At 43.9% G+C, this 17,835-nt stretch overlaps 1 protein-coding gene across 1 annotated transcript; it reads left to right on the top strand.

Moving 5' to 3' along the window:
- Positions 1 to 2,332: 2,332 nt before the first annotated feature.
- Positions 2,333 to 16,815, top strand: LOC145390232 (cytochrome P450 2L1-like). Its single transcript, XM_080265226.1, has 6 exons — positions 2,333 to 2,511; positions 11,722 to 11,855; positions 12,192 to 12,410; positions 13,431 to 13,630; positions 15,227 to 15,344; positions 16,631 to 16,815. The coding sequence occupies exons 1-6, from the start codon at positions 2,333 to 2,335 to the stop codon at positions 16,813 to 16,815; spliced, it is 1,035 nt and encodes a 344-aa protein (XP_080121352.1).
- Positions 16,816 to 17,835: the final 1,020 nt, after the last annotated feature.

Raw genomic sequence — 17,835 nt, 5'->3', positions numbered from 1 at the left:
CAGGCGGTCACCCATCCAAGTACTAACCAGACCCAACGTTGCTAATACACTCATTTACATATAATGATTAAGAATAAATATTTACTTGAGCGGTATTACGAAGAGCAACCAGTATATGGTGTTGTTGTTGTTGTTACCTCCGCCGATAAAAGCTGGTGTAGATTATATATTCACTCCTGATTGTCTGTCTGTGCGCAAGATATCTCAAAAAGTTATCGATGGATTTGAAAGAAGTTTTGTGGACATGTGGGTCGTGGGCCAAGGAAGAGTTGGCTGCATTTTGGCAGTGATCTGAGTAGTCTGGTATAAGCGTTGGCGGAGGTATGCGCTCTCTGAATGCCCTTACCATGTTTATTATTGTATTTTCTAACGTCCAGCAGATATATATAAATACCCGTGGTTTCTTTATCATAACTTGGTGATTTTTCGTCCTTTTGCAGATTATTTCACGTAGCTCGTTGACAGCAGGGCAATATTACGGCTTTGCATCCTTTCCCCGGCACTTCTTCGTGACTAGCATCATACTCTTGTGCTAATCTATCGCTACAACTCAGCATTCTAGATGGAGAGGTGGCGGTTTTAGGCATAGTGTAACGTAGAGTAGCAAAAAAAAAAGCTAGGTCATGAAGTGTGACCTCAGGGATACAAGACTGAATAGAAAGGCTACTAGAGATCGAGCAGCGTGGAGAGCGGCCATTAGGTGATTAAGGCTGACTCAAGCAAGTAAGTAAAAGCCTTTATAAATTGAGAATTTTGATGATGATAATGATGATGATGATGGTGCTGATGATGACGGTGATGATGATGGTGATGATGTGAAGTTGATGATGATGGTGATGGTGATGATGATGATGATGGTGAAGGTGATGATGATGATGATGATGATGGTGATGACGATAATGGTGATGATGGTGATGGTGATGGTGATGATGATGATGGTGAAGGTGATAATGATGATGATGGTGATGATCATGATGACAGTACCAACTATTATATGTCTTTGTCACATTTTTCGGATGAACATGGGGCTAGAACAGCAACGACAATCACAACAACAACAACAACAACAACTACTACTACTACTACTACTACCACTACTACTACTACTACCACCACCACTATTTGGCTACTACTATTGCTACAACCATCACCACCACCACAACCACTACAACTACTATTACTACTGAAATACCACCCACGACGAGAAACACCAGGACGTCGCGACCCCCACCCCAGGGGGAGACCACGGAGGGGCTTCAAGGGCGCATGTGCTACCCAGGTGGTATGGGCCTATGTCCCCTACTTCCTTGTGCCCTTATTCCTCGGAATGGACCCAACCAGAAGTAGTCAGTGCTAAGGCATTACCCTCCAGCCAGACCAGCCCTCGGTAGGTTCTGGATGGGGCTGAATTCTCAGTCCCAGACAGTGCCTGAGTGACGGCCTGTAGCCACTTATTAGCTGCATCCCTCCCTACCACAAGGACCAGTGATGGCCACTAGTCACACTAGTGGAGAGTTAGCCACTAAGCACTCTCCTCCTGTAGCTGCCCCAGGGAGCTGGACCTCGATGATGGCCAGTAGCCGCACCAGCAGGCAGGTGGCTGTCACTATTCACACTGTTTCTGCTGTCCCCTCTCCTTCAAGGATCTTGGTGATGGCCATTAGCCGCACCAGTGAGCAGGTGACGGCCTCTAGCCGCATTCAGCGAACAGTCTACCTGGAGAACAAGGGCCCGCTGATGGCCACTAGCCTCGCCGGGAAATGGCCGACAGTCACTAGCTGCGCCTCCCCTCAAAGGACCTTGGTGATTGCCACTAGCTGCACCTGTCCACCCACGCCATTAGCTGCACCTCGCCCTCAGTCCTGCTAAGAAGAAGGGTCCGGTGATGGCCATTAGCCGCTCCGACACGAGAGGGATGGCCACCAGCTGCCCTACCCCTGTTGCCCTTGGGACCTCAGTGACCCAATAGCTGTGTCAGGGAGACATCAGCCACCATCTGTCTCTTGCCCTCTGTGACTTCCCCTTCAGACATCCCTTGCTCAGCCCACCCTTCCTGTGGCCGAGTGGGACACCCCTCCTGTTCTCCACACAAAGGCAACCCCCAGGAGGAACTACCCTGTCTGAAGGAGGTCTGGCAAGGCCCCATCATGACCCTGGGAGTGAGAGCAGCCTAGCCAGCACCCAGGCGAGACCACCTGCTGTCGGACTTCCAGAGGAGAGGATGTCACAGCGCACACCTGACGGCAACCCAACCCGAGGGAGACCGCAGACCTCATACTCCACAAGGCTCCCCTCGGACGCTGGGGCATGACCTCCCCAGCCCAAAAGGATGATGACCCTCTCTCCAGGGTGGGCGCAGACAAATGCACCTCCTCTCCCTCTTTTGGTCCCGCCCAAGGGATCGAACACCCCACCGAGGCCCAGCTTGACGAGGGCCCCTCTTCACGCTGCCCAGCAGCCCCTAGATGACAACATAGACCCTGAGAGCAGTCCCGAGCCCTCTAAGGGAAGGCACACCTGACGAGACCCCTCCCACACCCAGCCGACACCTATAGGAGCCCAGGACTTCAGCAGCCCTGTAGAAACCCTCCTGTCCCGAGGTTGACTTTGAACCCAGACAGTGTATTATGCCTTTGATATATCTACATTGTATCTAGTGGTTTGTGAATTTAAGATAATGTAAGGTTGTTTGCCCAGAGATTTATGTCCTGTTCCTCTCGTAGTGTATTCTAATTTCGGTCTCGAAAGAGAACCCTGGCTCAGCAGCTAGTGTTCTTAGGGCGAGGAGTTGACCTAAGAACACCTAGCATAACAACTACTATTATTACTACTACTAACACCAGCACTACTACCACTACCACTACTACTACCACCACAACTACTACCACTACTACTACTAGTACTACTACTAGTACTACTACTACTACTACTACTACTACTACTACAACTACATGTCTCTCCCCCACAGGCATCTGGGGTCTTCCTATACTGGGGAAGCTGCCAGACTCCTCGACTCGTTTAGATGAGCAGGTGAAGAAGTTGAGGCCAATTTACGGAGATATCATTACGTGAGTCACTATACACCATCATCTTCCTTCTCCTCCTCTTCTCTTCCTCCTCCTCCTCTTCGTCCTCTTCCTGTTCGTGCTCCTCCTACTAGTCTTCATCCTTCTCTTGTCCTCGTTCTCTTCCTTCTTCTATCTATCTGTCTACCTACATATCTATCTGTCTATCTGGCTATACCCATGTTAACAGGCGTTTGAATGAAAGAAAGGCTGAAAGAAAGAAAGAAAATGAATAAAGAAAGGAAGAAAGAAAACGAATATGTTATATCCCCATCCCACACTGCCACAGGCTCCAACAGCTGTAGTTCAGTATGGGAAGACGTTGCCCAGTGAGCTGTTCTTCCTATGGTCAGCCTACCAGTGTACAGGACACCAGATCACCTCAGGCGTCGTAAAAAATTCTGGCTTCTTAAGTTCACCGTCTTTATTTTCCAAATTTTCATTCATTCATTGCCAGACGCCATGTATCCCAGACGGGGTGGCCAAGGGCTTAGAGTTAATTGTTTTACAGGGAGGGGCACTAATCCTCCACCAACCCCACTTGACACGTAGGGATGCCAACAGCATCTGGTGTTCCCAGGCGGTCACCCATCCAAGTGCTAACCAGACCCAACGTTGTTTACACTTAATGCTTTCCATCTTCACCACTGTCCTCACAAGCACTGGAGCTATATAAACACTATTGACTATAATTTCACTTAATGCTTGACCACATTTCACTATTATTCACAAGTACCAGTGATACACAAAAGTTCAAGAACACAACACTGTTTGCCAACAACACTTCACTATTCTCACAAGTACCGATGATATATAAACATCACTGGCACTGCACTACATTCAAACTGAACTGAAAACTGACTGAACGAGCTCAGCTCTCTTCCTCATCCTTATATAAGCTTGCATTGTTCTTTACTATAAAGTTCTCATCTATTCCCGAGGGAGCAGGGTTGCAACAGTTACCATCTTGAAGACATCCAAAACATGCCAGAGTTTTTTTTTATACTGCATAACACTCTAAGTTATGTAGCATACAAATTTAAATTAAAATAAATAATTGAACAACCACATAAATAAAACATTAATGAGAAAAAGAGCATAAGAACTAATGTAAAACTTATGAAATAACTACGCTCACAAACAGCATGCTAAGTGGCAACTCTGACTTGTAACGGAACAACGGTATGGGAAAATTCTCGACTACCTAACTGGCAAATCCCACTTTTTAACACTACCCCCGTCCCTAGTCCTTTGTTGTCCCGACAAAACTACACAATATATACAAATATAAACATTAATCATAATGTAACATCTAACGATACATAAAATAATCTTTCGGCTTATCAGGTCTTCTCCTATGCTACTCCTCCATACAGCCCTCTCCTCCAGGAAGGTCTTGGTCCTCTTCCTGATGCACCTCTTCTCTTGGGAAACTGTCATCATCCTCTTGTACTTCAGCTCCTTGGTTCTCCTCAATATCCTCGGCTGTGAGAGAGCATAAATCCTAAGAGACGTCCCAGTTGTACTGTCCTGGCCCATGGTACTGCCGCAGACAATTCACGTGCACCACCTTTGGGCGAGATTTCCTGCCTCCCCGAATCTGGTACGCTACATCTGATAGGCGGTCCAGCACAGTGTAAGGCCCATCCCATCGGCTTTGCAGTTTCGGTGACTGTCCCTTCTTTTGATGAAGATTGTATAACCAAACTCTGTCACCATCCTTGAAGTTCACCTCACTTGCCTTGGCTTCATACTTGATCTTCATCACTTCTCCTGAAAACTTAAGGGCTCCTCACACTTGATGATGTACCTCAGTCAGCCTTTCCTGAAGATGCTTCGCATAATTGGAGGTGTCTGTAGGCAGCTCTTCACAAGGTGATCTTCCCATTAAAAAGCCAACAGGTAAGCATAACTGGTGGCCCAACATCAGTCTTGCAGGTAAGTAGCCAGTAGACTCATGGGATGCAGACTGATATGAAGCCAGTAATGCAGGTAATTTCTGGTCCCATTCTGTTTGTCCCTCTGTGCAGTACTTGGCCAGTTTCTGTCCCAGGATCCAGTTGAATATTTCTCCACCATCCCATCTGACTGTGGGTGGGGTTGTCCTGGTCTTCTTGATCTTCAGTAACTTGCAGCATTCACAGTACACAGCAGACTCGAAGTTTCTACCCTGGTCTGAATGTAGCTCTTGTGGCATCGCAAAACGACAAAAAAATTGGTCAACCAACACCTGAGCAACAGTCGCAGCCTCTTGATCAGGGATGGCATAGGATTCTGGTCACTTTGTAAAGTTGTCCCTGGAGACACATACATACTGGTTTCCTCTTTCAGTGAGTGGCAGAGGTTCAGCGATGTCCGCTGTGACTGTTTCCATTGGTGGACCCACTTGGTACAGCTGAAGAGAGGTGCAACCACGTTTCTTGGGTCCTTTCTTGGTATAGCATACATCACAGGCCCGACACCACTCTTCAACATCCTGGCGCATGCCAGTCCAGTAGAACCTCTGTCAAGCCAGTGTAGAGTTATCTTCACTCCCAGGTGGCCACTAGTCATCTGGTTATGAGACTCATCAAAGATCCCAGACCTCCTTTGCTTTGGAACCACCAGTTGCCAGTACTTTTTGAGGCCATCAGGTATCTCCCACTGACGCTCCAGAAGTCCGTTGTTCAAACGAAGAAAGTCCAGTGACTCCAGTAGCTCTTGGTTGCAGGGTTTATCCTGGAAACTTCATCCCAAAATGGTCGCACTGTACTTCGCTGCAGCCACTCTAGCACTGGTTGTAAATCTGCATCCTCCACCTGCATCATCTTCAGGTCGTCTTCAACTGATGCTGGCCCTTTCACTGCAGTACAGCTGCATTTCTTACTAAGATTCCCATTCCTACCACACTGCTTGTCGGCTGTTCCTCCGTCTTATCACACACTATTCATCAAGGTTCTCCTGCATTTCCTCCGTGGTTGGACTTCTTCGGAATAACTGGCTGGTTGTTGCCTCTTGTCACCGGCCTTCACTAATTTCCCCTCATCCTTCTCTTTTGCACACTCATAGCTGAAGTGTCACACCTCATCACATTTCCAACACCCATTTGTTGCAATCGGGGATTTCCTTGCACTGTTCAGTTCTTGCCCCTTGTTCCATTTTTAACATTCCACCATCTTGTGTCCCAGTTTCTCACAGAACCAGCAACCTCCTCCAGTCTTCTCCTGTTCTCTCATCCACTTGTTGCAATCCACTTTCCTATGTCCTGGCTCTTCACAGTACCAGCACCTTCCTTCAAATTTTTCCACTTCACATGCCTGTGCCTGGGTTGTGCCTGCTTCACTTGCACGTTCAGTTCTGCACTATCAAGAGCATCGATGAACTGGTCCCCCAGATGAATAGCCAACAGGTTAGGTGCTGCTCCAGGATAAGCCTTGTATGCCATACTCTCAAGGGGATGAGGAAGCTGCTGTAGGGATTCACCTCAAGCCTGTACATGGTTTTCGGAATCTTTCTCTGTAAACCTCAGTCTGTTACATGGTCCCATATCTGCACTCCAGGACTGCTACTAAGGACTGATTAGTGTTCCTCTCCTCTACTGACATCTGGCCCAGAATTTCCATTGCGGCACCCTTAGGGCTAGTAGCAAGCTGCACTGCCTTCTTCCTATCATCCCAATTATTTTGATCAACAAGTAACTCAAACTGTGCACGGTAAGCTTCTCAAGATACTCTATCATCAAATTCCTGAGGTTTCTTTTTAATTGGACCCCAATTATGGGCATGAACTTCACTGGTTTGGGGCCTAAAAACTGGGGCATCATAATTAAGGCCTGGACTTAAAACGTCTGCATTCTGATTATTCAACTCTGTATTGATACCTTTAGTTGCTTGGGATCCGTCAAAATTCACCATACACTGTCCATTCCTTTCATATGCTCCCTGTACACTAACCTGAGGCTCAGCAGTGCACTATTTCTCTACAGCCTCAATTTCTTCATTAATTACTGTATCTTCAAATGGTTGACTACATGCTTGAACTGGTTATCTGCATACTGTCTGCACTCCATGACTATTCCCTCACTAATCTTCAGCTCGTTGTCCACAGGCCGTTTGCGCTCCGTCACTATTTCTTCACTAACCGACTTAACTGGTTCTCTTCATGCTGTTTGCACTTGGTCACATTATTGCTTACCTCGTACTTCTGCTCCTGTAGCTCAGCGTATACCTCCTCCTTCAATTATTGTTCCTGTTCTTCCTTCATTTCTCTCATGAAAGTATCTAGCTGTCCTCGAATCCTCAGTTGTACGTCCCTCTTTTGCTCCTGTAATGCCTCTTGAAGCTGGTCATATCGTTCTTTATGTTCATCACTTTGTGCCTGTAACTGTTCTTTGATTTCTTTATATTGTGCCTGTAATATTATTGTCTTTTAGGTTCTTTTTGTCCTTTTTTCTGTGCTCTATTTTCGTTGTATATCTTCAAAATAAAATAATTTTGTACATAAGTATTTTTTTTTTATTTTTCAAAACCGGGAGAAATTCTCCCGGGGTTTCTGTTAACTTTACTGAAATACAGAGTTTCCTTTCCAGGGTTAAGAGTTGACCAGAATATGCTATTGTCATTAGGGTTGTTAAGTAGTTTTGATGCTTGCTTTTGAAGAAAGTTTGATTTAGATAGATTTAATACAGCTTTTGCATGATTTCTAGCAATTTTAAATTGGGAGAGTGATTCAGATGTTTTTTATATCAAGTAAGAGTGTAGCCTATACACTGTATATACACTGTATATGGCTAGTGAGGGAGTGATCGCCCTCTACCTACACAGATCAAAAGCCCTCGGGAGCAGGGGGGTGGTTGCTTTCTCAGGCAGAGGAACTCCTTAAGAGTGAAATGGCTGGGAAGCATGCCGGCACGTGACTGGCTACAGCATAGCTGGGTCTTTCGGGTGTGGGCAATCAGGCAAGTTAGCTGCCTACTGCGACTGCAACACAATGGCGAGGTGTTCAGGAAGTTAGCCAAAGAAACCTTGATGGACTCTGAAAGAACAATAATGGCCCCCAGTCCCGTGCAGCCCTTAAATGGGCAGGGGGTGCTAAGAATCTCACGGTTGCCTCAATTACAATCTAATTCCTTTGTCAATGCAAAAAATACAATTAAAATTGGTAACTGGAATGTGAGAACGCTAAATCATGACGGTAAAATCGATGAGTTAGTGAAGGTTTTTCAAAATTACGGACTTGATATTTGTGTTCTGACAGAAGCTAGATTAACTGGAGTCGATAAGTTGGATTTGGAGGATGGTATACGTTTATTGATATCTGGCCGACAGGACGGAATGCATTATCAGGCAGTAGGATTGTTGCTGGGTTGTAAGGCAAATAAGGCTTTATGTGAGTGGGATCCTATAGATGAGCGATTGTTATACGCACGGTTTAAATCAAATCATGGCAACATCAGTCTGTTTGTGTGTTATGCACCTACTAATGATGCACTCGATGAAAGGAAAGACACATTTTATGAAAAGTTGCAAGAAGGAGTAGGAAGGGTACCTAGACATGATGTTTTGATCTGCGTTGGAGACTTTAATGCAGTAATGGGCTGTTCAAATGAGGGATTTGAGGCATGTATGGGTAAGATGGGAGTTGGTAGTAGGATGAGTGAAAACGGAGTGAGGTTTGGAAGCTTCTGTCTAGCAAATGACTTAGTCATCGGGGGCACACTCTTTCAGCATTGCAATATACACAAGACAACTTGGGTGTCGCCGTGTGGAAAATATAAAAATCAGATTGATCACATCGCTATCAGTAGGAGGCATAGAAGTTCTCTGCTAGATGTTCATGTTAAACGGGGAGCGGATATTGGTAGTGACCATCAACTCAGCATTGCAAAAATAAGGTTTAAACTAAAAAATCAGAAGAAGGAAAAATCTGGTGTTGGTAGATACGATATTGTTAAGCTTAGAAGGGAAGGAGAAGAAAAGGAGGAATTCAGATTAGAATGCAGAAATAGGTTTTTGGTGTTGGAAACGTTGGAAGAGGGGGAGAGAAGTGTAGATGAGATGTGGGAGGATGTGAACAAAGTTTTGCATGAGACTGCTGAATGTACGATTGGAAGGAGACATAGATTCAGGAGAAAGGAATGGATATCGGAGGAAACGTGGGATATGATAAAAAAGAGAGGTGAGGCTAAATTGAGGAGTGAGATGCAATGCGTTGATGAACGAGAGATTGAATTAGCAAGAGCTGCGTACTGGAGTTTGAATTCAGAAGTAAGAAGGTTAGCTAGGAGAGATAAAAGAAGATGTGTGGATGAAAAGGTTGCAGAGACTGAAATCTTAATAAACAAAAACGATGGACAGAGTCAAAGAATAGCATATGAATCGATTAGAGAACTGAGTGGTAATGCAGGTAAACGCAAGGAAATACCAGTTAGAGACAGGGAAGGAAATTTATTGACCAAAGATGGAGATATTAAAAACAGATGGAAAGAGCATTTTGAGACAGTTCTTAATAGACCAATACCACCAGAAGAGGATATACCGTCTGCTCAGGAAGATTTAAATATAGAAACAGGAGAGTTGAGGCTTGCAGAAGTGGAGAAAGCAGTAAAACAGTTAAAGAATAATAAGGCACCAGGGGAGGATGGTTTATTTCCGGAAATGTTTAAAGTGGAGGGGGATAGATTAATAATGATCTTGACCAAGCTATTCAGTAAGATATGGGTGACGGGGTTACTACCATCAGTTTGGAAGAATGGTGTAATTGTTAAAGTTCCGAAGAAGGGAGACCTGAGTGAATGTGGTAATTGGAGGGGAATCTCTTTGTCACCGATAGCTTTGAAAGTTTTCAGTAGAGTGTTGTTAAATAGGTTGGAGCCGGTGGTTGAGGGTATTCTGAGGGATGAACAGGCTGGTTTTAGAAAGGGACGTGGTTGCAATGATCAGATCTTTATAGTTAGGCATTTGATGCAGCAAGTTAATGAAATGAGAGTACCGTTAAGTCTTTGTTTTGTTGATTTTGAAAAGGCTTTTGATAGTGTTTCGAGAGAGACTATGGGGAAGATCATGAGACATTATGGAATACCAGAGGAGTTTGTGAGGGTCATTATGAACATGCATGAGGACACATTTTGTAAAGTGATGGTTGATGGTTGTCTGAGTGATTCGTTTGAAGTCAAGTCCGGAGTAATTCAAGGTGGTGTTCTATCGCCTTTACTATTTATATTGGTCATTGATTACATTATGAAACGCGTTGGAACAGAAACCGGTGCAGGTATACTTTGGGGAGAGAACAGGAAACTTTTGGATTTAGATTATGCAGATGATATAGTTTTGATTTGTGATGGCCCAGAAGAGATGCAGAGAGTGTTGGACTGTTTGGTGAGTGAAGGTCGCAAGGTGGGTTTGGTTATTAATTGTGGAAAAACTGAAATAATCAATATGAATATGGAAAATGAGCAGGAATGTGTAATTGGAGGTATGGTTGTAAAGCAAGTTGATAGGTTTAAATATTTAGGTACTTATTTAGCCAAGGATGGTTCTTTGAACTTTGAATTCGAGGAAAGGTTAAAGAAGGCTAATCAGGCAATGGGAATGCTTAAAAATATTTGGAATAATAACAATTTCTCTGTGCATACAAAAATCAAACTTTATAAGGTAATGGTTAGGAGTATCTTAATTTATGGACACGAGTCTTGGTACAGCACAGTGACTATGGAAAATAAATTCTTGGTGTTTGAAAATAAGGCACTTAGAAGAATATTAGGAGTTAAATGGTGGGAAAGGATACCAAATAGTAGAATTAGAGAAATAACGGGAGTGCAGCCGATCGATGAATATGTTAGATTCTCACGATGGAAGTGGCTAGGACATGTGTATAGGAGACAGGGAATAGTACGAGGTACACCAGGGTGGGTGGCACTTGGTAGGAGAGGTAGAGGAAGGCCAAAAGAGACGTGGGTGAGGACAATGAGACGGGAAGCTGGAGATGAGTGTTGGGGAGATCTTGAGGAGTTAGCACAAGATAGGATGTGGTGGTGTGAGTTCATCGAGGCCCTATGCATCCCCGAGGGTGCCACAGGAAATGATTGATTGATTGATTGAAGAATTATGCTAATGACTTTTGGGCTGTTGCTCTGGCACTGTTGCCATCAAACCATTTTTCAAGAGTTAGATCTTTTAGTGAACTGTTGACTTGGTATGAATAAGTCCATACCAGCTAGTATTAAGTCACAAATGTGGGACTGAGTAGAATTGGGATCACTAGAGAAGAAAGACTGCCATGGAATGTCAGCAAGATAATTTCTAAATCCATCCCAGTCTGCCCTATCAAAGTGCCATCGGGTCACCCTGACAGGTTCAGAACGGGGAGGTGTGGGAGGGTTAACTAATGAGGCTTTGATGGGATTGTGGTCAGAGGATCCAAGTGGTGACAGTACCTCTATCCGATATTGATCTGGATTATTTGTCAAGAATAAATCCAAGTGATGGGCATTATGGTCAGGAACAAGCCAATTCAATATGATCTCTCCACACAGCTGGTCACTCAATAGTTTCCTCTCCACACAGCTGGTCATTCAATAGTTTCCTCTCCACACAGCTGGTCATTCAAAAGTTTCCTCTCCACACAGCTGGCCAATAATTTCCTCTCCACACAGCTGGTCACTCACTGTCTCCCGCAGATGGCGCATTGGCAGTCGGGTCAACGTCTTCTTGTGCAACTATGAGGTCATCAAGAGAGCGATGGCAAAGCTGAAGTTGTCAGACAGGCCAGACTTCCATACCTACGGTGCAATCGGCAGTGGCTGCATGCTGGGTGAGAGAAAGAGAGAGAGAGAGAGAGAGAGAGAGAGAGAGAGAGAGAGAGAGAGAGAGAGAGAGAGAGAGATACAGGCAAACAAATGGACAGACAGACAGGCAGCTAGCTAGCTAGCAAGAGAGAGAGAGAGAGAGAAAGGACAGATAGACAGGCAGGCAGATAGATAGATAGATAGATAGAGATAGAGAGAGACAGAGAGAGAGAGAGAGAGAGAGAGAGAGAGAGAGAGAAACGGGCAGACAGACAGACATTCAGACAGACAGACAGACAGATAGATAGATGGACATAGATAGATGAATATATATACAACTAAACTCACATCCTCTACTGCAGGCATAATCTTCAGCAATGGGGCCCTGTGGCAGAAGAATCGTCGCTTTGCCCTTCATCAGCTTCGGGACCTGGGCATGGGGAAGACTTGCTTCGAGGAGGTGATACAGAGGGAGGCAGGGTGTCTGGTGCAAGACTATATGAAGCACACGGGCAAGGAACAACCACTCCCTCTTTCTCTGGGGGTGGCCATGCTGAATGTGGTGTGGAAGTTGATCGGTGGTGAGTTTAACACTAGAACAATGTGCACTGTATTTGCTGGACCCTCTAAAAGACATGACAAAACTACGTGTCAATAAGAACTTTGAGAAATTTGGGGAAGGACTGAGGGAGGTCGGAGTGGCCACATAAACCCCTCCTCCAGTCCATAAGCAGACCGAGAGTAGTCAGGCCCAGACGTTGCCAAGCTGAAAAGCAATTGCTTCTGTTAAGTTACATGTTTTTTTTAGTCATATGTTTTTGTGACATGTATGCAATATTTCTATTTAACATAAACTATACTCCTGGAAGGTCTGAACACGATTCACGTAAGAGTTCTAGTCTTACACTGTGACAATACAGGTGCAGTCTGGTTGACAAGCACTGGGTTGACTGTTGCAGGATGAACAAGGCCTAAAAGGTCTCCAAAAAGACCTTAAACAAAGGTATGAATAGGTTATCGTCGCTAAGCATCTTGTTAGACACAGAGAAGGATGCTGGAGCCGTCCAGGGTGCTCTACTCTGGAATAATTCTCTGTTCCGATACAGCAGGTTAAGTGACTAAGAGACCTTAAATGACAGAGACAAGAGTGACTGTAGTTGGCCCCTGCTGCTAACAGGGTCTGGCAAATATGCAGTACTGTATGACAATAGCAGTGGCAGTGGTGCCGTAGTAGTAGTGATGGTGGTAATAGTAGCAGTACCTATGATGGTAGTAGTAGTAGTAGTAGTTGTAACAGCAGCAGCAGCAGCAGCAGAAGCTGTGTTAGTATACGAGTAGTAATAGTGTGCTTCACCAGGAACTGCCTGCAGGGTCGTGTTCCTCCCTCTCTTCCGCCTCCTCCTCATCATCATCATTATCATCATCATCATATCTCTTAGCTGTTCTTCCATATTCTTGGTCCATCATTCTCTCATCAAGCTTTACTTCCACACTGTTTTTATTCCTTCAACTTTCCTTCTGCTCTGCTCTTGCTCCACTTCATCTTTGACGTTCCCACATTCATTTCTATTCTGTTTTTCTCCCTTCCTCTCCTTTCCCAGACGTGCATTACGAAATGGACGACCCGCGAGGACAGGAAGCCATCGAGTTAGTCTGCTCCACCAGCAAATCTCTTGTAGGTCGAGTCTACCTCTTCAACATCTTCCCTTGGCTTGGTAAAGTAGCCCCTCCCTTCCTCAAGAGAAAACTGGGCTACGATAAACTTCAGCGATGTGTGGAGAGATGCCTGGTTATAGTTTCCGTAAGTATACATGAGGGTCGGCTATATATTGCGCCTCTTGGTGGGAGATACGGGTTTGAGTTTGAACTCTCCTTTCTCTAACGCTTCGGGCTACACAGAACCCAGGGAGTGTAGCCCAAACCCATTGAGAAAAGAACGTTTCGGGCTACACATCTTCAGGAAGTGTAGCCCAAAACGTAAAAATGAATAAAGAATTGAAGCTCTGTGTCTACCTCCCATGCAACATTTCCACTTGTACTGGATCCCCTATATATTACATCTTCCATGTCAATTCTATACGTTGTGGGAAAGGCACAGTCTGCTGATGTGGGTGTGGCAGTGTGTTATCTGTGTACAGTAAAATGCCACAGCTAGTTACAAGTTACATTTAATTGTAATAAAAGTAGCAGTGATTAGCATTCGTCTTCTTCTGTTCTTATTTCTCTTCTGATGCTTCCTCCTCCTCCTCTTCGTCTTCTTCTTGTGACGAAGACATGGTATGGACAGGATGTGGCGTTGCAACATTGTCTTTTTCTGCCACTGAACTATGAGAAATAAATTAGAAAGGATGAAACTCTGGACCAAGTTGGAAAGGTCATATTAACAAAGACAGGCAATTCAAGGTCATATTAACATGGACAGGCAACTCAAGGTCATATTAACGCTTTGAGATTCAAATGACTATTTCGATCGTCATTTCAAATCCAACCTCAGAGATTCGGATGGCGCTTTTAATCGTCAGTTTAAGAAACTTTTGTAAAATATTCACCATAAATCGCATTTACGCATCACAACAAAGAGGCTCGAGCACGATGTCACGGAATGGTTGCTCTGTGTGTGGCGATACTGCACAGCTGGTCTGACTCATGGCTTTGTTTCTTTATAACTTTATTCTTGGTGAATATTTTTCTTCAGCAAGGTATAAAATTGTTGGTTTTGCCTAACTTCAACTCGCCACTTTGACTTTATTTTCTTTGTTTTCCTTTTATGAACATACTACGATAAAGGATAACTATTCAGCTTCAAAATAACACCACAACCAGCATCCTATCATAAAATGTGTATTTACACTGATCGATCAAACAAAAACATCGCGAAGCGAAATATGCGGATGAGACTAAAATAAAATTGTGCATCTCTTTCCTTTTTCTTTACTGCACAATGAAATGCAAAAATTACCATAATCTCTATATCATTGTATAGGTAATTTATTGTACTTTTGCTTGGTTTGAGCCAAATTTATATATCTTTACTCATTATTTTTTGCCGAATATTTTTCTATGGCAAGGTATAAAATTTTTGTTTTTTGCCTAACTTCAAATCATCATTTTGACATTTTAATTTCTTTGTTCTCCCTTTTTTTAAACATACATCGATAAAGTACAACTATTCAGCTTTAAAATGACACAAAAACCAACATTCTATCATGAAAAGTGTATTTACACAGAGCGATCAAAGTATAATATCAGGCTGCGAAGATGTGGATCAGCATGAGTGGCTGATTCTGGCACAGACATAATCTGCCCGGCCCAAAAACCTGATAGGGTTAACGAGGACAGGCAACTCAAGGCCATATTAACAAGGACAGGCAGCTCAGGGCATGGTGTGGTGTTGCAGGAAGTGTTGAAGGATCACAAGGACACACTGGACCCGTCTCACCCCAGAGACCTCATAGACCAGTACCTGATTCAGATGGACCACAACAAGGGGGAAGCCACGGACGCTCCATACACAGGTGAGATTAAGTCCCACAGGAGGCGTCGTGACACCATCTCCTAAGTGATTTATTCAAAGGTGAGGCCATGGACGCCCCATACACAGGTGAGATTAAGTCCCAAAGGAGGCTTCGTGACACGTCTCCCTGAGTGATTTATTTAAGAGTGAGACCACTGATGCTCCCTACACAGGTGAGGTTAAAGCCATTATTCTATGTGGATTAGGGGGCATCTAAGCCTCTCCCTGAACAATATAAAAGATGGTACATATATAACCCCTTAATGATAGGTCAAAGGTCAAGGTCACAGGGTAAGGTCCACTTAAATCATTTTTATTTTGTTTAGACCAAACTTTGTGGAAGGGTTGAGGATATGGTAAGAATAAGTGGATTCAGTTTTATAATCAGTTAAAGATCAGTGTAACAGGTCAGTGTCACACAGCAAGGTCAGCTTAAATAGTTTTGATCTTAACGGAGCCAAACTTTTATTTATTTATTTATTACATCTTCAGAAATGTACATGTAATGATGAGTGACTTACTATTTGCTGGGCTCAAGGCTATGATATCCACACTGCACCTGGACATCTTAGATTTTGCCAAGTGTAATACTTTAGCTAGGCTCAAATTCCAGATAAATAATTTTCTCACTTCAAATTGCCTTTTTCATTATTGGATTTGCATGTAAAAAACTAACTTGCGGTTTGCTGGGATCAACACCACCATATCCAGATCAGTATTCTCGTTGGTTAAGGATGCTCCCTGGCACCTCATTGTTAGTGAATTATTTTTGGATACGGCTGGTCTACATCAATTTGTATGTTAATTATGCTGAGTATGGTGGTATTTGGAAGACTTAAGTGACACAAAAGAGAAACACAAAGAGTAATAAGCAAAATAAGTTGCTTGGGAAGAGGTCTTAGGCAGCTTGCTCAACCGACGAAAAGATGGGCAACTTTCCTCTGAACAGTACCAGAATATTCTGCCTACATTCAAACCACCAGTTATCCATTTCACATTTTTCAGAGTTGGATTTGGGTTTTATGGTTATCGATTTACTGTTTGCCGGGATTGAGACTACCATATTCACTCCGCACTGGGCAGTACCAGAATATTCCAGCTACATTTAAGTCACTGGTTATCTATTTCATACTTTTCAGTGTTGGATTTAGGTGTTATGATAATCAGTTGTTTAGTCTGCCCAAGCTGAGACCAATATAACCTCCTCTGGGCAGTTCCTGAATATTCTGTTGACATTCAAATTCTGCTTACATTCAAATTGCTACTTAATCTTTTCATATTTTTCAGAGCAGGATTTGTGTGCTATGATTATCAACTTACTGGTCGCCGGGACTGACACCACCTTATCCATTGTGCGTTGGGCCATCTTGTATTTAGCCAAGTACCCGGAGGTGCAGGCCAGGGTCCAGAGGGAAATTGATCAAGAGGTCCCGAGAGACAGCCTTCTCTTCTACTGCGAGAGGAACAAGTAAGAGAGTTTGGTGGTAGAATATCACTGTCTGTCTGTCACTCATAAGATTCCCGGTTCCAACTTTCCATATGACCACCACAGTGCCATGAAAGTACATGTATTTTGGTGGTACAATTATTCTCTCTCTCTCTCTGTCTCATGTACGCTTCTTCCTCTCTCTCCCCAGACTACCGTACCTGGAGGCAGTGATTCATGAGGTGCACCGTATTGTCTCTCTGTCACCTTTTGGCACCGCTCACGTCGCCTCCGCAGACACCATGCTGGACGGGTACCTCATTCCCAAGGTTGGTGTCTGTGATTCGAATTCATGAGACCCATATTCTAGGAGGTTCCGTAGTACCTCTCCCTAAGCGATTTATCATGCTTACCATGCCTTGAACACTATACTGTATTGTATGCTGTTTATATAATTTCGATATCACAGTAATAACACAGAAGTGGTTATTGAGGTACTCTGTACAGAACAAATCAGTGAGAAACAAATGTTGCAAAATATCCGAAGCCTCTTAAAACAGCCAGGAAGAAAATTAGAAAGAACAAGTAAAAAATTTCGAATTCAAGTTATTAAAGTAGTTAAGAATATAAGGAAAAATCTTTGAAAATACACACTATCCACATTATTATTATTAGTGATGCTGCTATTGTTTTCAGTTCGTCTGTGTGTAAAGTGTATGACTGACTGTGTGTGTGTGTGTGTGTGTGTGTGTGTGTGTGTGTGTGTGTGTGTGTGTGTGTGTGTGTGTGTGTGTGTGTGTGTGTGTGTGTGTGTTAGCACGATAACATCGCAGCCACTCAAGATACAGTATCATCACAAAATTTTATACGTGTGTAATAGGCATGAAAATCTCGAATGAGTTCGACATTGGTGAAGGTAGGTGAAAGGCACATCGCGAGCTGCGCTAGATATGGATCGGCTCGTGGCGGGTGTGATTCCCTCTTTGGGGGGATCCTCTAGTTATTATTATTATTAGAGTGGGAAATGTAGCAGTTGAAGGTGTAGTTGGTATGCATTGTGTGCCTG

The sequence above is a fragment of the Coenobita brevimanus genome, unplaced genomic scaffold, assembly GCF_032717465.1.
Source record: "Coenobita brevimanus isolate Jiangsu-jjx unplaced genomic scaffold, ASM3271746v2 jjx.HiC_scaffold_3696, whole genome shotgun sequence".
Classification (NCBI taxonomy): domain Eukaryota; kingdom Metazoa; phylum Arthropoda; class Malacostraca; order Decapoda; family Coenobitidae; genus Coenobita; species Coenobita brevimanus.
This window is presented reverse-complemented; position numbering and strand designations above follow the sequence as displayed.